Raw genomic sequence first — 22,862 nt, forward strand, 5'->3', positions numbered from 1 at the left:
GATGTGGTGAGGAGTTAAGGCAATGAGAATGCTTCCTTTTCTTACTGGGGATAGTCAGTGCCCAGATGAGATGGGTACCTCAAGCCATATTTAAATTACTGAGGTATCAGTTTGTTACGCCAGAAACAGCTGAGCTTGGGAGTCAGGTGGACCGGGTTTACATCCCCCCGTACCCTGTCACCTTCTGTGTGACCTTGAGCAAATTAATTGGACCTTAGAGACTCCGTTTCCTCATATGAGTGTGGAGATAGTCCTATCTCACCGGGCAATGGTGAGGACCAAATGGGGTCAGGTTTTGCCTGACACATGAACTTCCCTCTCGTGATGCAGATCTAGTCTGACTCTTTTTTTTTTTGCGGTACGCGGGCCTCTCACTGTTGTGGCCTCTCCCATTGCAGAGCACAGGCTCCGGACGCGCCGGCTCAGCGGCCATGGCTCACGGGCCCAGCCGCTCCGTGGCATGTGGGATCTTCCCAGACCGGGGCACGAACCCATGTCCCCTGCATTGGCAGGCAGACTCTCAACCACTGCGCCACCAGGGAAGCCCCTGTAGTCTGACTCTTTTCCCGTGTTGTGTGAGCTAGGAACCAAGGGCACAATGGGGCGTGGCTGTCATCGCTCCTTTTTGCTTGTACTCATTCCAGATGAAGTGTGCAGTTGATTTGTGTGGAGAGAAAGGTTTTTCCCAAACTTTGTCTTACAGGGGTGAATTGACCTAAAACATTCTTGACCTTTTTTTAATTCCATCCCGGACTTCAAGGAGTCAGGGCGGAGAGGCTGCTTGTGAGTCAGTAGCGTTGATAAGGACGATCGATCGTGCAGCTCCATCCTGGTCCCAGGGTGCTGACAGGCGTTGGGATGAGAGCTGCCCTGAGTCGCCCTCTTTGTTTTCCCCTTGGCACCCCACAGGGATATACGATGTTTTCATTAATTCCCAAAGATGGCTAGTTAACAAAGATTTTTTTCACACGTGACATAGAACACTTCTAATGAGTATAATTAAATTCTGAATAAAAATTTGTCCTCATTATAACTACGTCTTGTGAAGATCTTTTGAAATTATTTCACTTGAATTTATTTCATTTTGACATTTCAGAAACACTTTAGTTCTTTCTTGATTGGAATGTGAATCTTGGTAAAACATTTCCTGTCCCCTGAAATTAATCATTCATACTCCTTAAACATGGTCTGTGAGAGTGCTTGTCCTTTTTGAATTTAGTCTCTAGAGTCTGCCTGTGTCATTCTTTGATTGGTTAAGGGTCTTTTCTCTCCTCGGCCTCAGCCCGTCTGTCTTCTCCTGTCTCGTCTTTCCCTTTTATAAAGTCTGTCTGTGCGGCAAGGGTGCTACTAGGGCCGGGAACTCTTCAGGCAGATCCCAGTGAAGAGCGGCCAGCTGGGCGCTGCCGTGTGGATTTCTGTGCGTGCAGTGCCCTTCCGCCCCACGGCTGCCCCCGAACCGCAGCTCCCCCGCCGGAGGGCCTGCGGGCGGGAGCCCCGGATCAGCCCCCCAGGCCCCGAGGCTTCTCTTGGCTTCACAGCAGCAGTTCCGGCGTTTGCTGGACTCTCAGACTTTCCTTTCCCCTCAGTGCCTAGTAGAAGGCACATCTTCCTGCATTTGTGTTTTTTCACTCTGCTTTCGTCTGCCCCTAATTTCTTAGAGCTAGTTTCAAGTTACTTGAGGAAAACTGTTCACCATTGGCTGTTCAGAATTAAGCCGAGTTTTTCTCAGGTTCTAAGTCTTTAAAATTTTACCATAGTTATTAAAATGGTAGGGTTGTTTCATTGTTGTTTTAAAGAACTTTAGCTACATCATCAGGTATTATGGACTGGCTTGGGATCCTATCAGTAATAACAGTGAGTCTCAAATCCCTGTTCTCATTGTAGGAAACACAGGCTGAGGACTCATACCTTTCTAATGCTGGTCCCTCCTCACTGGGACTTCCCAGCTTCCCCCCACTGTCCTTTGAAAGCAGCAGGTTTATACTCACTTTTGCATTGGTACCGTGAGAAAAAGTAATATTTTCTTTTGGGAAACGTGAAGCATAAAAGGAAACAAATGAACTTACTCCTTGTTTTACAAATATATTTTGCTTCTGCCTCTAGACACTTAAGCTCCTTTCGAGGACAAAGGCTGCTTCTTATTCACCTTTGAGTCTGGCTGGGTGTTTCTTTTCAAAACTGTGTATCACGTCACAGATTTGCATGTCACCCTTGCGCAGGGGCCATGCTAATAATTAATCTTCTCTGTATTGTTCTAATTTTAGTGTATGTTCTGCCCAAGCGAGCATGGCCTTGGAATTTTTTGTGCACGTGTATGAAAAAGGTTGAAGTAATGAAAGACCTGTGCTGGAGGGTGAAGTCAGTGTTCGGGCTAGTCTAGTTCTGCTGACTCTAAGAGATAAACATCAGCTCAGAGCAGCTCATCTGATAAGGCGGTTGGATATACACAGTGTAGAAGTAGAACAGTAATAAATGAAGTAACCTTTATGCAGCAAACTCTGGGCTCCTGCTTTGTGCCAGGTACTGGGCTGGGCTTTGAAGACCCATAGAGGAAGGAAGGTAGGAGGCTGCCCAGGGAGGGGCAGTGGATTGGAGCTGAGGCTTTGAAGTCTATAAACCCCACCTTACCATTTATTAGGTGTAGGTCCTTGGGAAAGTTGTCTAGCACCCTGAGCCCTGGCTTCCTCTTTTCTGAAAAGGGTTTTTTCCTGAAAAAAACCCCTGAAAACTGGGTTCACCTCTTGGTGGCTGTTGAGCTAATAGACACAACCAAGCCAAAGATCGGGAGAAGGAAGAATTTATTATTACTTGCAGCAAGTGAGAAGAACACCGGGGATCTTCTCCAAAGCAGTGTCTGTCCGAACAGCGAAATTAGGGAAGTTTTAAGCTAAGGGTACTTGCGTATTCATGAAGGGGCTTGAGCCGAGGAGAATTCAGCATAGAATTGGGGCAGAGGTCCACAGAGTCCAAGCTTTAGTTGATTGAAGTCAAGAGTGGCACCATCATCATTCCATCCTCCACCTGGGTGGGGTCCTTAGTACCTGCAGAACTCAAAGATATATTATGATGCGTATCCCTCGAGGAGGAACTAGGACTCTGCTTTATCACTGCACTGTCGTTTGAGTGCCTTTTCCCTGTTCCTGCATTCCTTTGTTCCCTCAAGATCATAAATTACTGAGACCTGTTCAAGGGTGAGCATTGTGGCCAGGCTTAGATCACAGAATGGCTTCTCTTATGTCAAGAAAGCCATTCCTGGTTCTGTTTCTCCAGGGACCCCCTAACTTATCTGCTTATAGTATTTACCTGTAAGGTTGTACCTACTAAATGATCCCTCAGTTCAGTATGTGGCATGCTGTAGCAGGCAGACAGTGGTGGCTTTAAGAGCAGCCCACTGCCCATTGAAGTTAGAGGCGTGGGAGCAGCATCACTCTGTGCGTAAACAGTCTGTCCAGAGTGCACACGTGCTCTGCTGGGAGGTTTGTATGCCCAGGTGCTGGCGAGACAGGAGGACAGGGAGGCACCTCACCCAGCAGGGACATTTGTGGAAGGGCCCCCGGGAGGTAGTGGCACCATCCCTACTTGGTAGTGAGCCAGGACTTAAAGTCCACTTAAGGATTAGCTGGCAAAGAAAGGGGGAAGAACATTCCATTCTGGGCAGTAGGAAGTCTCTGCAAAGACACCCAGACACCTCTTTTGTAAGGTTTTGGTTTCCGGTTTGCCAGGGTCCATAGGAAATCCATGAGCTCTGCAGCCCCTTCTAAATTTGCAAAGAGAAGAGTTAAATGGGTTTTTAAGAAAGGGAGGTCTTTTAAATCTGAAGTCTCCAGAATACGAATACGCCTTTGGCTTGGCCGGGTATTTGCCTGTGAAGCTTAGTGATGGTGTCAAGTCCTCAGGAATTCAGTGGGTGCCAAGAATGGTCCCCACCCGGCCCCCCTGTGGTGGGATCTGAGTACACTCCCTGTCAACCCACCCCCTGGCTTCCCAGTTGCTGCCAGACTCCACTTTCAGAAGGAAGTGATTCCATTCCTTTCTGACTCATGGGAATATTAAACAATCAAGATTAAATACCTCTATGTACTTCAAGGGCTGGGTAAATAAATATCTTGACATGTGATAGATAGTGCAGTGACAGGAAAGGAGCAGGTCACATTTTAATGCTATGCTTGACGGACAACAGAATGTAAAGTTTGTGTGTGTGGCAGGGACATACGCTATGTTGAATCTAATTGTGAAGATTTATAATAGCAAAATAATCCAATTAAAAGTCTGCCATCCCCTTCAAATACTTGTAAAAATTCTTTGTTTAGATCCAATGGCTTTAATTCCAGAAACCAGCATCTTCTGAGTCTTTACTGTGTTCATAAAGGCCCTGTGCTAAATGTGATACCTTGTCATCTCATTTAATTGTCAAAACAACTTTATGAAGCAGGTAGTGTCCCCATTTCTTACAGATGAAGATATTGTGGCTTTCTAGAACTTGTAGTTGGGTAGTTGGCAGATCTGGAGTGAGCCCAGGTAATTGGAGGCCATTGTGCTCATCACCAAGCTAAAGCAGTCCCATCATCCCTAAGTTTGAAAAGTTGCTCTTTTTCACAGAAATAATTTTTAGTGTTTTTTTTCTTCCCCCCCCCCCCCACACACCTTAGTTTTATTGCTTGACTTCAACTCAATGACTTGTCTGGGCTTAGCAGTTATTATTTTTCTGGCAGAGTAATATGCAATAATGTGAAGATTTTGAGGTGAAATTTAAAGAGTGTTGGACCTACTACATCTAATGGGTAATGTTGAGACTCTAATTGGCTATGCTTATTATATACAAAACTTTCTCCCAAAGGTTCTCTGGGAAACCTTTCACGTTAACAAGGCATCATCTCCAATGTGTATTACTTCTTAGAACACGTTCACTCACACATCAGAATGGAATAAGAAAGGTAGAGAGGGAAGGCAGTGATGCTGTGACTGTACTGTATAGGCTATTGGTGATAGAGCCATTGAGAAAGTAAAGGGAGAACAAACAAATCTGTTATTAAAGAACCATAGCAGAAATCAGTTTGAGCTTCTTAATGTAGTTTTAACATTACATGTTTAGGGTGAATGGATTGAGAAGAATCAATGTTCTTTGTCCTAGATTAGTGGTTTTCCAAGAGTGGTGCCCAGACAGCAGCATAAGCATTACCTTAGAACTTGTTAGAAATGAAAATTCCCGTTCTAACTCGGACCTAGGCCGGATAAAATGAGATTAGTCTTCCTAAGATGGGGTGGATAATTATTAAACCTAATCACATCAGGATGAGGATCAGGTAATTTGGATTTTTTTCTTGTTTGTAATTGATTCTGGATTTGTTAAACTAACAATAGCACCATTTCTTTGCTGATTTGACTGTTAACACTGGATAAAATAACAAGGTAGTCAGATAGGTTAATAATATTTAATGAGCCCGATAAATATTAGATAATTTTATATATGATATTTTTCTTTCATTTCTTCCCCCTTTTACGTTACAGGCTAAATAATAACTGAGTCTCTTGGGACTGTTTCCTTAGGTTAAAAACGTTTCTGCAGGCACACAAGACATGCCTCCTCCCCTTTCTGACTACGTGGAGAGAGTGGACAGTCCCGTGGCCTACTCCTCCAATGGTAAAGTGAACGAGAAGCGACTGTATCCAGAGTCTTCCTATAAATCAACACCGTAAGTAGCGTCTTCCTTCTTTTGCTAGAATGAGTCCGAAAAAGTGAGTATTTGCATGTGTTTATAAATCAGTTGCTGTTTTGTGCCATTTGCCTTAAAAAAAAAAAAAAAAAACCAACAGTTTTCACAAAGGCTGGAGACTGATCTCTGCCTTATAGGTGGAGGCGGAATGTGGTTCTTTCCTATTTCTGGTTTTGAAGTTTAGATGAGAGTGGAAGGGTATTACGGATTGATAGCAGAGCTAAGTGTGGTTCTCAGTCTCTCCTTCCTATAATTATGAGATCTCTTTTGCTGGGGGATGTGAAACTGATAAAGCCTCTAGATTTTGTTTTGCATGTGGTGTGAAAAACCTCACAGCGAGTTTCTGGCCTAGAGTAGGTGCCATTCAGGTTATTGAAATAGTATCCCTGTTGCGGTTTTAGGTTACCCTGAAGCCTAAGTCTAATTCACCTTAATGACAAGGGAGAGATGTTGGGGATATCGTTAAGGACTTGGATGTAGTTTGCCTAAGGATGATAAATTAATGTTCCTGTATATAATTCTAGAACTCCAAGTTCCTTCGTAGACCAAAAAAATAAACCTTCCCTTTAGCTAATTTGATCGTTCTAAGTTAAAGGTTTATCTGCTGGGAAATTTTTGTTCAAAGTTTTATCTCCAACCTCCACCGCTACTTAGGGGGCCGAGTTTGTAGAGATCCACTCTGAGTGCATAGTAGTTTGGGTGCCTGGAGCCCCTAAGATGACACCAGCAGGTGAGTTAAGTATGGAATCAGTTTGAAGAGAATAGATTTTATTATTACCCTGGAATGGAATTTGGAAGTAGACTGGCATTCTGCCTTACCCTCCATATATTTGATTTTGGTCTTCAGCATCAAGCTTACTTTTGATTTCAGTTGTAAATGATTTGGAGGAAGAGCATTTTCTCTGTTCTCCTTCTTCCCTTTGGATTTTGACAAAAACCAAATCATGTGAGGCTGTGAGAGGCAGAGGTACACAGTAGAGATGCAATCCTTGTAAAAGTTTCAAGCTATGATTTGCATGACTTCCACGCATACAAAATAAATACCTATAATGCGTCTTGTGACCAGCTGTACCTCCAAATTAATTAAGGCCTGCAGGACTTCACAGCATTCCCACATGCTGTCCCTTTTTATGAGAACTAAGATATTTTCACGGATTCATTTGGAACAGTTTAAATATCTTACTTATTCTTCAATAAGCCAGTACATTCATGATGTAAAATTTAAAAGGAGCAAAAGGGAATCCCTTTTGTCCCCAGCTGTCTAGTTTCTCTCCCCAGGGGCAGCTAGTGTTACCAATTTCTTTTACGTCCTTCCAGAGGTTATTTTTAAGTAAATATGCTGGCCAAATACGATGTTGGTTATTTTTTCCTTTTAAAAGACAATAGCATATTAAATGCATTGTTAGCAATATATCTTAGTGATTGTCCGTATCAGTATACAGAGTTTACTGATCTGTTTTATAGCTACATAATATTCCATTAAATGGGTATACTAAAATTTGTTTTATTAATCCCACATTGATGCACACTTTTCCCCAATGTCTTGTTATTACAAACCTCTGCAGAGAATGAACTTGCACATTGCACATTGATCACTTTGCAAATATGTCAGTGTATCTGGAGGAAAAATATTAAAAGCACAATTGCCAGGTCAAAGGACATTGCATATTTTATTTTGATAGATGTAGTCAAATTTTACTCCATAAGGGTTGTACCAGTTTATACTCCAGGAGTACACCCTAGAAGTTTTTTGAAGGCCTGGAAAATGCAAATATGATGCTTAGTTTTAGAACCCAGCAGAAGGGGAGGATGGGGATGGTGCCAAGGTAAGGGATAACGAATGCAACAGCGTGTAGCAATGACGGGAGGAACTTGCAGCCTCTGGCGGGTCGTAGACATTGTTGATTGTTGTCTGCGGCAGAGCATTGAGCGCTACGGAGGATTCAGTGTACGTCCTCCTGGATGACGAAGGGATGCACGTTAAGTCGTAGCCCGTCTTTCCTCAGGTGTTTCTTGAAGGTGTTTAGTAACTCACCAGTGCCTCTCCTCCTTATTATTGTAGCGGATGGAGAAGGAATTAGAATCGGAACGTTGTCTGAGGTCCAAGTTAAGAATGAGGTGCCTCAATACTAAGATGTTTTCCCCCCCGAGGCATAATGTACATTCAGTAAAGAGCACTGATCTTGATATACAGCTTAATGAGAGTTCACGCATGTGGTCACTGAATTAACTACCCTCAGACCGAGAGAGAGGCATTACAAGCGCCCCCAAACGTTGTCTTCTCCACGGGTACCCCCCTTTCCCCACCACCACTGTTTTGACGCCTGTCACCATATCAGAGTTTTTAAAAAATGGAATCATATGGAAATTATTCTGGCGTCTGGCTCCTTTTGCTCTCACCATAATGTCCTAACCTTAGAATTTTAAGGCAGTTAGAATTAATCCCGGATTAGGAGACAGTAGAATGTAGCTGAAGATAGCTTCTTCTCCACCCTCTCTTAAGTGAATTTGGGAGATAGTAGGTACACTCCCTACTCTCTTTTCCACACCCAGGGTGAATTAACCTTTGTAAATCAAAGAAGTGGAGTGCTGATGCCTTAGAGTGCCCAGTGAGACCATTGTCTGGTAGTAGTATTTAGACTGGTAGGATAATCTGTTAGGGCTTTTACACAGGTTGTAGGAATTCACTGGTTTGCCTAAGGCCCAGAGATGGTGCTAGCTTTGGGCACAGCGTGATCCAGGGACTCAGAAGATATCAGGGTTCTTGTTGCTGTGCTGGTTTTATTCTCAGTACAGCTTCTTTTGTAGCAGGCTAGCCATGCACATTGCCCAGGCTGTCCTGATCTTCTAGCGCCAGATTCAGAGAATGGAATTTAGTTTCCCAAAACTTACATATCAAATCTATTGGAAAGATTCTGATTGGTCCTTTTTGGGTCCAGGAAGATGGAGTTCTCTGATTGGCAAGGCTTGGATATTCCCCTCAGTGATGATGGCAGTTTTAAAATACCATGTATATCATGGATGTCATTCCAACAGTCATGACACTGATGTGATCATGCGTTTTGTTTCTCCCTCCTCCCTGATACTGGGTGTCCTCAATGAAGAGAATTCTTGTGAATGTCTTTTCAGTTCAGTAATTACCTTGAACCCCTGCCATGTACTGGGCCAGGTGCCCCTGGGAATACGGAGTTCGTGTTCCCATGGAGGTTGCAATACAACAGGGGCGGAAGGAAGTGCACAATAACTACACTGTTGGGGTGAGATAGAGCAGCAAAGGCATGTGAGGGTGTGTGTGTGTGTGTGTGTGAGAGAGAGAGAGAGAGAGAGAAAATAAAACAAGTTTAAAAAAGAAGGAAGTCAAAAACTACACAAGGGCAGATTTCCGCACCTAGGGAACTGAGTCAGATACTGAGGAAAGTATACAGGTGGTTACTTCTGGCTTGTGCAGATTTTCGACCTAATCAGACTTGTCTCTAAAAATAGGTTTGAAGGTGACTAAGAGTGCACATATCCCCTAACTGTTAAATTTATATATACTTTTCTTGCCAAGCATTTCGTTTTTAGCTTTCATGCTGTATATCAAGTTATTGTTTAGTGTTTGAAAGGGTGTAGGAAGAGGGGAGATGGAAAACTTCTAAGGTGAAGATTTATTATATCAATACCTAATATAAAATTACGGGAGGAGGCCCGCCTTAATATTTTGGGTTTTTTTCTAATTTCTTTTGCCCTTTAGCATCCTCCCCCTCTGGCCCCCAGCACTTCAAACAAACCCACTGCATTCTAAAGGTTTTGTTTGCCACCTCAAAGCTAAGAAGCATAGTACCTGGCAGAGTGTCTAGGAACTCGTTAATCATTGACTCACAGAGAAAGTCACATTTTCTTTCCTTTAGAAGTACTCAAAGCCATGTTAACCTGGATAAATTTAGAAAGAAGAAATAAATACCACCACCCCCTCAGCTACCGCCCCCCCCAAAGCTTTAGGAGTCTATAAGAAATTAATAAGTGTGATTAGAAATCTAAGACTTTGGCAACAGTTAGAACCAAGCAGTTTTGGATCACCTAGAAAACAGTCCACCTCGTGGATAAAGCTCAAGATGACAGTTCTGTAAGTTGAAAGCAATAAAAAAAAAAATTCTTCAGACTTTTAAGTAGTTGACTTGAATAGCAAGGCTGATGTTGGAAAGTCTCAGGTGCCTTGTTTCTCCTCTTGCCCTTCTCCAGCTCTGCTACAGGGGGAAAGTGCAGCTTTGCATTTCTGTTACTCAGAAGTAGTCTACAGTTGCCACAGCTCTTGGTCTTTTATTCCATGTTAGGCTTCGTTCTTCTGCTTGTGGCAGAAACATTATATGCAATTAAAAATCTGATGCAATATTAAATAATTGGCGTTAGAAAAATAAGTGTAATGTTAACTCTTCCATTTCATTCATTCTACAGGGCTTCAGGATTAACAGCGCAATTTAAAAAAGAAGTCTTAACGCGCTCTTTCATCCATTACAATATAAAGCTTTTTAGGTTTTTTGTTTTTAGGTTTTTTAGTTTAAATTTTCAGTATTTTTCATTTTTCAACATTGTATCTTGAAAAGAGAATTGATACAGAGGAGTCTAAAATTAGTATTACCAAGAGCTTATCTCTGAGAGTCAGCCTCTAAAGGTAGATAGATACGTATGTGCATTCCTCTCCCCACTCAGCATTCCATGGAACTAGAAGAACCTGTAGAAAAGAGTCATGATTGTTATTTTCCTAACAGCCTTTTGTGGAGTAAGTCCCTGGCACGGGTCAGGTCAATAATTCTCTTCCAGGTCAGCGTGTTTCCTAAAGTGAAATCTTACATCCATTTTTCGTACAAGGTTTACTAATGAGCTCCCCTTACATCAGAGCCTTAAAGCTGTTCGTGTGCATTAGGGGACCTGGGCTGGTGCTGGGTTGAGCACAGGAAGCTGGGGATCTGCCCAATGCTGGGCAGGTGGCTGGTTGAGTGAATGCGGCCCACGTGTTGCTGCCCTCTGTGGTCTCGGTGCTGTGACAAAGTCTGGTAATGCTCACGGACAGATGATTCCTGTTTTGTTAGGGTGCCTGAAGTGGCTCAGGAGCTGCCAGTGACTTCACCTGTGGAGGACTTCCGGCAGCCTCATTACAGCAACAGTGGTAACTTGGAGACGCTTTCAAAAAGGGCTCCCTCGAAGGGCAGGGCAGGAAAGTCGAGGAGATCAGAGCAAGACCACTATGAAACAGACTACACGACGGGCGGCGAGTCCTGCGATGAGCTGGAGGAGGACTGGATCAGGTACTGGGGCGCCTCTTGCTGGAACCCCTTGTGCATCTGATGGTTGTACAACCAGGTTTTGGTGGTGTTGCCTCCTCAACTGGGGTGGGCGGTACAACTTCATTCTTTGCCAACCAGGGCTGGAGACAGTTTCTTGATACTTTTTTTCCCCTTAGTACCCTTTTGTAATAAAGATTGACCTGGAGGGATTGTGTTTGGCTTAAAAGCACTTTGGCTTAAAAACATGTCTTAAAAACACTTTCAGCGCACCTCCACAAAATGATAAACTTCGCCAGTGCTGTATGCTTTTACCAGTAGTCACCCAAGCAAGGTTTTTCAAGTAAATGAAATACAAGTATAGAGGAACTTTGTTTTACTAATTATAAAATTCCGGACCAGTGCTATGGCTTTCCTTTGGCGTTTACTTTTAAGTTAAGCTTTCACGATGAGACCAGAGAGTCTTTTAAAAGTTTAATCCAGAGGACTTGGGCAAACAGTTTTGTAAACAGTGGAGTTAACAATTTAGCGTCGTGGTTAAGTTACTTTGTGTGTCAGTGGTTTTGTTATAGTCCATCATTGCCAGCTGTACTCGTGTATGACCTGTAGCCTTTTTTTGCCCAAGTATTCTGAGGAATGGGACACAAATCAGGAACATTTGCTGTGTGAATTGTAGTTCATCAGAACATTGCTTCTCAAGCGATTAGGAGGGGTGGATGGGGCAAGTATAGCTAGAAGTCCCATACACACTGGTGGCTCTCATATTTCATCTCCCCCTTACCCCTCAAGAGTTTTGGCCTAGTTCAGTCATCTGTCTATAAAAATATTTGCCTGTCTTGTATCATGCAAGATTTAAATGAAAACTTTTAGAAATTCTAAATTCTTGTTTCCCTTTTGAGCAAATCATTTAATTTCTCCTGTCTGTAAAATGAAGATATTTAAGACTGTCTTAGATACGACATTTAAAATTCCATACTGCTGTGAAGTTCCTTAGTCCCGTGAAACAATTCAGAGTATTTCCTCAGTGGATTATGGGTGGTTAATAGCAACACTGTCATATGTAAAGAATAGCTGGCATATTGAGAGATACACGTGGTACAGAATGTCAGGGTTTTTTTCATAGTTTACCACATTGCCAGATTATTTTTACAATGAGCATGCATTTCCATACATGTACCTTTTAATGTCTACTTTTACAATCAAAGTGATTTCCATTTAGGAAAAACAAGACACCCCCCACCGCCCCACCCCAACCAAAAAAAATGCTCAAAACAGTCTGAAAACTGTAGGTGGTAGCAGAAAACAGCCAGCTGCCAGTCAGCTGCTCTGCCGCTGAAGTGATGGAAATATCCTTTGTGTTCCACAACTCCCGTTTTAACACTTTTAACGTAAGTATCCATTCTCATGTTGTGTTGTGTATTCAGAATAAATGAGTTCCTAAGACCACCCTGAAATTTCATAAATGATTTTCAACTTATTTCTAAAAATCAGTAGGCATAGTTGTTGTTTTTTTTTTTTTAAAACATGAGCAGCGGGCCTCCCTGGTGGCGCAGTGGTTGGGAGTCCGCCTGCCGATGCAGGGGATACGGGTTCGTGCCCCGGTCCGGGAAGATCCCACATGCCGCGGAGCGGCTGGGCCCGTGAGCCATGGCCTCTGGGCCTGTGCGTCCGGAGCCTCGGGAGAGGCCACAACAGTGAGAGCCCCACGTACTGCAAAACAAACAAACAAACAAAAACAAGAGAATGTCATTCTCCACATCCCACCAGTTTATCATCTTTGAGGAAGAAGCACTGGATCTTAGGTCTGCTAAGGATACATAAGTAATCATTTTCTCACTGAATTTTTAGGGAATATCCACCTATCACTTCAGATCAACAAAGACAACTCTACAAGAGGAATTTTGACACTGGCCTGCAGGAATACAAGAGCTTACAAGCAGAACTTGATGAGATCAATAAAGAACTCTCTCGTCTGGATAAAGAACTGGATGACTATAGAGAAGAAAGTGAAGAGTATATGGTAAATTGAAATCTGATAATTATATATTACATAGAATTTTATTCTAATCTCTGGAGCTACATTATCCTTTATACTAATATTGATACAGATTTTGCTAGTAATTATCAAACTAATTTCATTGAAGAGTAATTGAAATCAAGTCTTAGATTAAAGTCTTTCCAAGTGTACTAACTAAAGTCTTGAAAAGTGTACTAACGTAGTTAAGAATTACAAAGCAATGGTCTCTGTACATATTGGCTTGGCCAAAAAGTTCGTTCGGGTTCGTCCATAATACATACCTTCCTGCTTAAAAGAAAATAGCTACACTAGTTTGTCTATTTATAAACAAAGTTCGCTCTTTCTGTAAAAATTTCAAATAATACAGAATTACATACAAAAAAATAAGTTGCCTTAAATTTTTTTTTTTTTTTTTTTTTGCTTTTTGCGGTATGCGGGCCTCTCACTGTTGTGGCCTCTCCCGTTGCGGAGCACAGGCTCCGGATGCGCAGGCCCAGCGGCCATGGCTCACGGGCCCAGCCGCTCCGCGGCATATGGGATCCTCCCAGACCGGGGCACGAACCCGTATCCCCTGCATCGGCAGGCGGACTCTTAACCACTGCGCCACCAGGGAGGCCCTGCCTTAAATTTTGTCACCAAAATATTAGTTGTTAAAATGTCCCCTCTGTGCAGAAGTGCACCTAGACACAATCTTTGATAAAGAATCATAAGTTTTACTTATATCCTTCCTGCTTTTTTATTCAATAATAGTTTATGGCTCTTTTTTTTTTTTTTTTTCCCTTGATCACCTGGCTGGAGTAGTGTTTGTCCATGTAAAGTTACTCATTACTTTTTAATTCCCATCTCCATATTGTGCTCTTTAGAAGCAAGTCACTATGCATAGATCACACTTAAGGACTGGGGAATTATGCTCCAGCGGTATACCTACACAAATTATTTGGAATTTGTCTGCATGGGAAATTTGTCACTTCCTCCCATTTATTTAATCATTTATGTCAGTATAGACTCATGGATATTTGTTTTATACTTTGGGATATAATCCAACACTACTTAGTTTTGTTGCTTGAATTGTTTTAGTTAGGACCATTGGGAACTCCTTCGGTTGCCTCCTGTGTTTCTTTGAGATATCCCCATCATTGTGAAGGTTTTTCTTTTTAAATACTTACTGGCACTGCTTATGTCTTGCTTTTTTATTCAACGATAATTTATGGTTATCATTTCATGTCAATAATAAAGATCTACTTACTGAGAAAATATTTTTATGTGTTAAAAAAATAACTCCACAATTTTCAGTTTTGTGGTTGTACCATAATTTACTTGAGTGATCCTCTATGAATAGACATTTAGGTATGTCTCCCCACTGCCACACATACACTCTGCCCCTACTAGTAATACACTGGTGAACCTCTCCATCCTTACACACTTACCCACTTATCTGCTAGAACGAATTCCAGAATGTGAAATTGCTGAGTCAGAGGTTAGTGCATTTAAACTTTTGTTGCAAAAGTGCCCTCCAGAAATATTATATCAACTGTATTCCTGCTGGTAATGCTCTAGAGGCTCCTCTGACCCACATCTCACTAACATTTTATGTCTGAAAAATTACTGACTTGTGTCTTAGATACTAGTATTTAAACTTTTTTATCACATCATGTATTCGTTGGAACTTCATAGTCCTTTTATGAAATACCCTTTGCCATTTTTAATTGGGGTGATCTGCTTTCCGGTTTCGAAGTATTTGCTTCGTATATAGTTTGATTTATTTATTGTTTTCTTTTATGGCTTCTCTATGGTATCGTAAACCTTTCTTAATGCAATCAATGCTTATTCATTGTTGCTGTGTCCTTGATGTGGAAGTGCTGAGGTTACAAAGACAAATCATGTTTCCACCCTCAAAGAGCTCATATTCAAAGACAGAAACTGACACCTAAACAACTTTGACAATGGGACTAATGCCATATTTACATTATGTATAGAAAGTACTGTAACTAACTTCTCTGAGAAGGAATAAAGTCTGCTGAAGGCCTGGAGAGTTTAGGGGAGGCTTCACTGAGAGGTAACCAGTACACATTCTCCAGACAGTAGGGGAGGTGTACATGAGTACAGCTATAAGGGGAACATGATGGAAATCTGGAAGCAATAATGTGCTTAATTTTTTAAAGAATTGCAAATGGTGGACACTGAGACTGGAAACGTAGGAGACTAGATTAGTAGAGATTTTAATGGAGTGCTCAGACCAGTTTTGTAATGGGATGTAACCTGCTCAGAGCTGTGCTCTATGAAAAAGTTCTCCGGGGTCTACGTGCCACGTGGACTGGCATGGGGAGAGATGAGCAGCAGCAGGACAGATAGTTGCCTGTCTGTGTGAATGGAATGTGAGAAATATCTTAATGTCATAAATTCCTGTCACTGGGTTGCTCAGGCCCTCCTACTGACCATAATAGTTTTGAGAACTTTAAGACTTCGTTATTTTAATTCTCTGTATTTTTGTCATAAGATGACATTTTTAGCTTCAAAATATAACATCAGGAGTGTTATTTTTGAAAGAGAAAATGCCCCACTAAACGTATTCCTTTGTTTCTCATTAATAGGCTGCTGCTGATGAATACAATAGATTGAAACAAGTTAAGGGAGTAAGTATCCCAGATTGTAAGATTCTTTTAGGAAGAACTTATCTTTTATGTGCTTTTCATTTAACCTTTAGAATGACTCTGAATACCTTGTCACACATGCACTGATTATAGACAAAAGGCCCTATAATTGCAAGATGAAAACTATAAGAAGCTGGAACCTTAATTTCAGTTATTTGCAACTACAACCAGCACTGATGCAAAAAAAAAAAAAAAAAATTTTTTTTTTTTTTAGTTTGAAGTATACATACAGAAAAATACACGGATCATAAGTATACAACTTGGTATATTTTCACAGAGCAACCACACACCTTTGTACCTGGCATCCCAATAAAGAAATACATTTCGTAGTACCCCTTGTGTGCTCATCCAATGTTTACACTCACCCCAGAGGTAACCACCATCCTAAGTTCTAACATCATGTATTAGTATTGCGTATTTTGAACTTTATATAAATGGAATCATACAGTATGTAATTTGTGTGTGATTTCTTTTTTTTTTTTTTTTTGCGGTACGCGGGCCTCTCACGGTTGTGGCCTCTCCCGTTGTGGAGCACAGGCTCCGGACGCACAGGCTCAGCGGCCGTGGCTCACGGGCCCAGCTGCTCCGCGGCATGTGGGATCTTCCCGGACCGGGGCACGAACCCGTGTCCCCTGCATCGGCAGGCGGACTCTCAACCACTGCCCCACCAGGGAAGACCCTGTGTGTGATTTCTTTTGCTCAGTATTGTTTGTGAGAATCATTCAGATGGTGGCATGAAGCAGTGGTTCATTTTTAAGTGTGTATGCACACAGGCACACATTTGCTAGGTATATACATAGTCATGAAATTGCAAGGTCATTGAGCAAGTGGGGATCCTGCCTTGGGTAGGGACTGTCAACAGCATCGCTGGTTTGTGCCACTTTACATTCCTAACAAGCAGTGTAGATTCCTGTTGCTCCATATCCTTGCCAACACTTGGCATCATCAGTCTTCTTTTTTTTTTCTCCTTTGGCCACACAACGCGGCTTGTGGGATCTTAGTTCCCCAGCAAGGGATCGAACCCGGGCCCTCAGCAATAAAAGCACAGAGTCCCAACCACCCACTGGACTGCCAGGGAATTTCCCAGCATCATCAGTCTTTATTGCCTTAAAACATTTTTGGTTTTTAAAAGACTTTATATTAATTAATTCCAAAATTCAAATTCAAAAAAAAATATTAATTCCAAAAGTCATTAATTTTTGTTTTGGTTGTGCTGCGCAGCTTGTGGGATCTTAGTTCCCAGACCAGGGATCAAACCCGGGCCCACGGCAGTGAAAGTGCCGAGTCTTAACCGCTGGACCACCAGGGAATTCCCAGAACGTCATGAATTTAAATTCAAGAGTTTAAAAACGTACATAGTAAAATTTCCTGTCTCACTCCCCATTTACCCCGTTTCTTTATTCTAAGTAAACCCATATCACCAGTTCCTTGTTTTACTGATTTTTTTTGTTTTAAATCATGTTTTAGCAAAAAAAGGCCAATAAATTTTCTTGGTGACTTTACAAATCATTAGAAATGAGTGTATCCTTTGTAAAACTCAGGTTAGAAGATATGATTGAGAAAAGAGAATCAGCTGCTCATGTGGTTAGAGATAACTGCCAGGTACCTTATGCATGTTACTTCATTTAACACTCCCTGCAATTCTATATGACTAACGCTCCCTTTTTGTTGTTGTTCACCTCTGCCTTCCCAGCAGCTAAAACATAACTCGTTTTTAGTTTGTTAAATTTACGTGATTCTTTTTTCTTTCCTCCTTTTTTAGTCTGCAGATTACAAAAGTAAGAGGAATTATTGCAAGCAGTTGAAGAGCAAATTGTCACACATTAAGAAGATGGTTGGAGATTATGATCGACAGAAAACATAGACAGCAGATGCCACATTGTTAGGTTAAGAAGTATCTGACTGACATCTCTGCAATGTTATCAGGAGTCAAAATGACTTTGGACTCTAACCTGGGAGGCCAAATCTTTGTGATCATTACAGAGTTTTGGTAGTTTTAATATCATCAGTATTGAATGATATCATCAGTATATCATCATCATTTTATAAATAGTTTTTGATAATCAACTGGGCTGAACACTCCAAGTAAGGACTTTATGCTTTAAACATTGGTTCTTGTATTAAGAACTTTTGTTTGAGGTTTTTAAACCTTTAAGGAAGGTCCTGGAGTACACTGTGCTGTGAACTTTCACACCCTAGGCAATCAGGTCTTAATACCTAAGTATGCTCATTGGGTCTTGTAGGGGATAGTTTAATTCTCCCAGAATTCTCCCTTCATATAACTGTTACTTATAATCATTTATTTTCAGATAAGGAAACTGGGGCCCTGCAATAAAGTCTCTGAAGTGAAACTGCTTGTTGCCTAGCTTGCAGTTTTGGTTAAGTCTGTTTTATGACTCCATTGATAAAGTCCCTGGCCTTTTCCTATTTTAGCTACTACGGATACTGAGTCCTACCAGCCTCCCTATTGATTTTTTTCTGTGTATAAATGCTTAAGAGCTTTTAATTTCATGTTATCCTGGTAATAAACATCATGTAAAAGTAACAAATGTGTGAAATTTGAAGATTGTAAATATATGTTTACTTTTTAAAAATCAAAGTTTAAACCTACTGGTTAGAATTTTGTTGTGTATTTTTAAATGCTTTTTATCTTTTATGGTTTACATGCTTTTTTTAAACCAACTAGCCTTTTCCATTATATCAAAGTATCCAATTACAATTATAATTCAATTGCGACTTGAATTGTATCTTACGGGAATATTCAAGTTTTGTACATATTTTATAATTATTAAAACTGGTGTTTTCTTTCCATAATGTACCTTTTTGATGTCATTAGTGCTGTTAATACTAAGCTATGGAAAACTACACTCAGAAGTTGTATCTGTTACTGTTTTAAACTGTTTTGGGTGCTGTGCTGGTTGGTAGCTTCCTAAATCCTTTGGCTAACAGAAGGCTGATTTGTCTGGAAATGAAATCCAATATCATAAAACACCAAATTATTTCAAATGGTGCCCTTAAATCTCAGCTTTTTTTTAATTCAGTTTTTTTCTGGTAAAGTAAACTTAGCTGATAATACTGAATATATAGCTAACCAAGTTGATTGTGATTATCTCCTCAGTTTGGAACTCTTCATTTAAGTATATTGTTTTTAATATATAAGTCTGAATCATTTTCCAAAGATAAAAATAAGGTTTCCGGGCCTCCCTGGTGGCGCAGTGGTTAAGAGTCCGCCTGCCGATGCAGGGGATACGGGTTCGTGCCCCGGTCTGGGAGGATCCCATATGCCGCGGAGCGGCTGGGCCCGTGAGCCATGGCCGCTGGGCCTGCGCATCCGGAGCCTGTGCTCCGCAACGGGAGAGGCCACAACAGTGAGAGGCCCGCATACCGCAAAAAAAAAAAAAAAAAAAAAAAAAAAAAAATAAGGTTTCCATTATAACACTGATACAGTTCTTCAAGTTGAAGAAATTCTTAATTTTCTATGTGCTGCTCATACTACAAAAGGTAATAAATAGTTTACGTTTTTCATGTCTTTTGGATTCATACCAAGTGGTAAGGACTCTCTTGAGCAACGTAATTGATTTTTTTTTTTTTGCGGTACGCGGGCCTCTCACTGTTGTGGCCTCTCCCGTTGCGGAGCACAGGCTCTGGACACACAGGCCCAGCGGCCATGGCTCACGGGCCCAGCCGCTCCGCGGCATGTGGGATCTTCCCAGACCGGGGCACGAACCCTCATCCCCTGCATCGGCAGGCGGACTCTCAACCACTGCGCCACCAGGGAAGCCCTTAATTTTTATATGTCTTAAAATTTAAACTGAAGTCAGCACACTTAGTTTATGAAGGCAAGTTTGCCAGTGTTGTGACTGAACAAAACCATTCAGCTAAATGCAGAAAGTCAAATAGCATGAGTTTGTGCTGTAAAATTGTGCCATAAAATTGAACTTTGAAAGTTAAAAAAATCATTTTTCAAATGTACTTACATACATTTGATCTCTGAGCCAGGATCAGGGTGGTTCTTTTGGTGGAGGGGGGTGGCTTTTTTTTTTTTTTTTTTTTTGTCTATGCCATGCGCCTTGTGGGATCTTAGTTTCCTGACCAGGGATCGAACCTTTGCCCCCTGCAGTGGAAGCGTGGAGTCCTAGCCACTGGACTGCCAGGGAATTCCCCTGGGGGATTGGCATTAACCATCGGGACATAACTTTGAAAAACCACTCAGGCAGTTTTCTAGTCTGGAAAATAGAGGTTTAGATTAGATTTAAGAGGTCTCTTTCATCTCTGACCTTCTGTGGTTGTGTTTGCATTCTGCTTTCTAATATTAACCATTGTTCCAAAGATTTTGTTGAAAAAGCATGTGGTTCGGGATTTCCGTGTGGTGCAGTGGTTAAGAATCCACCTGCCAATGCGGGGGACACGGGTTTGATCCCTGGTCCAGGAAGATCCCACATGCCGCAGAGCAACTAAGCCCGTACGCCACAACTACTGAGCCTGCGCTCTATAGAGTCCACGAGCCACAACTACTGAGTCCACGTGCCACAACTACTGAAGCCCGTGCACCTAGAGCCTGTGCTCCGCGACAAGAGAAGCCACTGCGACGAGAAACCCCATGCACTGCAAAGAAGAGTAGCCCGTGCTCGCTGCAACTAGAGAAAGCCTGCATGCAGCAACGAAGACCCAATGCAGCCAAATAAACAAATTAATAAATTAAATAAAATAAATATGGCCAGTTATACCTACTTTGCAAAGTCAAATGGTGAAAACAAGTTTTTAAAAGCAAACTGGGTTTTAAAAGTACATGTATCATCCCAATCCCTTATGTTTGGTGTGTGCTGGGTACAGCTTTATGGTGTAAATTCTTTTTAGTTTTAGGCAGATAATTCCCTTATGTTTGGCATTGTGATAATTCATAGATAATGAACAAATGCTTTAACAGATAGTATAGAGTTTACATATCAAGTTAAAGATTATCAGATACTCTTATAAGCAATTCTTCAGGGTTTTAATGAGGCTCTAATGATTGAGGTTCCATCTAAAGGTATTGCAAAAGGCAAGCTCATCTCTCCCAGTCTTTGAAGTTGTACACTGAATTTCAGCTTGATTCCACTGGCTGAGCTGTTTGTGAATTTCCTAACTCTCTGGATTGTGTCCAGCCACCCATGGGCAGAGAACAGATTGTTCCATTCTTTATAGTTGTTGCTTAGTTTTACAAATTGAAACGTTTGACCAGGTTATATCATTTCTTTATTCTACCACTTTGTAAGCAATTAACATATTGTGTCGGTCATGATAATGGCAAAAGACCACCATGGATTTATGCATTTTTGTTTTGTTTTGCCTTAGTACCATTCCTACTTGATTCAAGATCTGAGACATATATTCAGAGGAGAGTAAATTTTACAGTTGGGAAAGCTTGAATGATTCAGCCTTCTGTCCACAAATATGCTTTAATTTAAATTCATTGGGGAGTCCTCTGTGCTTTTCCTGTTTTTCCACAAAGTCTTCCCAGACAGGTGGATAGTAAACATAAATGAGAAACTTGGGGCTTGGGGTTGTAGCTGTTTGTTCTATAGGTGTGAGTCCATCCTGTCTTGGAACAGAATGGCTAATCAGAACAGAAGGAAAGAAAAGTGTGGGGTTTGTGGAAGTAAGGGAGGGAGGAAGAGGGGATACTAGGAAGGAAGTAAAAGGAAAAAGGGTGGAGTTTGTGTGTGAGTCCTGTAAAGGAGTCAAAGATGTAGGGGAGGCAAAGATGGAAGCCAACTGGCACTGGGAATCAGCAATGCTAATTTCCCCTCCTCACCTTTTAAAGACAACATCAGACCTAAACAGTGAGACCTTGTCTTCTGGGGAGAAATAAAAGGAGCTGGTTATGGAGTTGCGAAGATGTGATGTGCAAGCCCTGTAGGGTAGGTGGAAATAATCCCATCTTATAGATCAGACTTGGGTTGTGACTTGCTTCAGGTCACCCAGCTAGTGTGGCAGAGCCTGATTTTTTTTTTTTTTTTTTTTTTTTTTTTGCGGTACGCGGGCCTCTCACTGCTGTGGCCTCTCCCGTTGTGGAGCACAGGCTCCGGACGCGCAGGCTCAGCGGCCATGGCTCACGGGCCCAGCCGCTCCGCGGCACATGGGATCCTCCCGGACCGGGGCACGAACCTGTATCCCCTGCATCGGCAGGCGGACTCTCAACCACTGCGCCACCAGGGAGGCCCCAGAGCCAGATTTTTAATTCAGGTCTATTCTTTCCACTACTGTGCAAGATGGCTTCTGTTTATGTTTTTGAGGGGGAAGAATACATGGAAAGATTTTAGTACCAACAAAACAATATAGGCAACAGAGGGGAAGCGTTCGGTGATGGGGAACCAAAGAGGTTCCGGCAGTTCCTTTCTCCTTTTCCGGGGCATAATCCTTTTCTGAGGCTCTGGGGTGCCTTGCCTCTCCATTTCTCAGGTATGGGAAATGTTAGTAATTCTGTGTGTATTAGCAGATATCTCAAACAACTTGTTCAAAATTGAACTAATCTTACCAACCCCCCACCCTCTCAGTAATTGCAACTCCAGCCTTTCAGCTGCTCAGCAACTAATGTTGGAGTCATTGATTCTTTTTTCATAACAAACATCCCGTCTATTGACAAGATTGAGAATCCAGCCGTTTTTCACTAGCTGCCCTGCCATACTATGCCAGTCCAAGCCATCATCATCCCTTCAAAGTTCTGACAGTGCTTCGAGACCCGCACTTCTGATTTCAGTTGCCACCACTCATCCCCTGCTTGCCCATGCCGTCCCTCAAACACACCAATGTGCTTCCACCCCAGGGGCCTTAGTACTTGCAGCTCCCTTTCCCTGGAGAAATCTTTCCCTAAGTATCAGCACGGTTAACTCCCTCCCTCATTCTGGTCATGGTTCGACTGTCTTCTTGGCATGCGGCATCTTATTTCCCCCACCAGGGGTCGAACCTGTGAACCCTGCAGTGGCAGTCTTAACCACCGGACCACCAGGGAAGTCCCCTGACCACCTATTTTAAACCACAACACTTTCCCCCTTCCATGCTTAATTATTCTCTATGGCACAATCACCATCTGATACAGTATGTTTTTCTTCATAATTGTCATGAGGGCAAGGATTTTTGTCAGTTTTTCATTTCTATTTCCTCAGTGCTTAGAACTGTACCAGGCCCCAAATAGGTGCTCAATAAATATTTGTGTCATTTAGCAGAAGCAGCAGAGCAG

The 22,862-nt window shown here is 41.9% G+C and overlaps 1 protein-coding gene and 1 non-coding gene across 3 annotated transcripts in view; one reads left to right on the plus strand and one right to left on the minus strand.

The window, feature by feature from the left end:
* Positions 1-17,507, plus strand: part of OCLN (occludin) — a 37,421-nt gene extending 19,914 nt beyond the window's left edge. For both annotated transcript variants that reach the window (XM_060091739.1, XM_060091740.1), the window contains 5 exons: positions 5,548-5,693; positions 10,784-10,999; positions 12,824-12,995; positions 15,584-15,625; positions 17,406-17,507. In XM_060091739.1, coding sequence (XP_059947722.1) covers positions 5,548-5,693; positions 10,784-10,999; positions 12,824-12,995; positions 15,584-15,625; positions 17,406-17,507 — 678 coding nt within the window. The remainder of the gene's footprint in view (positions 1-5,547; positions 5,694-10,783; positions 11,000-12,823; positions 12,996-15,583; positions 15,626-17,405) is intronic.
* LOC132487247 (U6 spliceosomal RNA) lies at positions 2,175-2,286 on the minus strand. The gene has a single exon (XR_009531545.1). It is a non-coding gene; the product is annotated as a U6 spliceosomal RNA (small nuclear RNA).
* Positions 17,508-22,862: the final 5,355 nt, after the last annotated feature.

This window comes from Mesoplodon densirostris, chromosome 3, assembly GCF_025265405.1.
Source record: "Mesoplodon densirostris isolate mMesDen1 chromosome 3, mMesDen1 primary haplotype, whole genome shotgun sequence".
Classification (NCBI taxonomy): domain Eukaryota; kingdom Metazoa; phylum Chordata; class Mammalia; order Artiodactyla; family Ziphiidae; genus Mesoplodon; species Mesoplodon densirostris.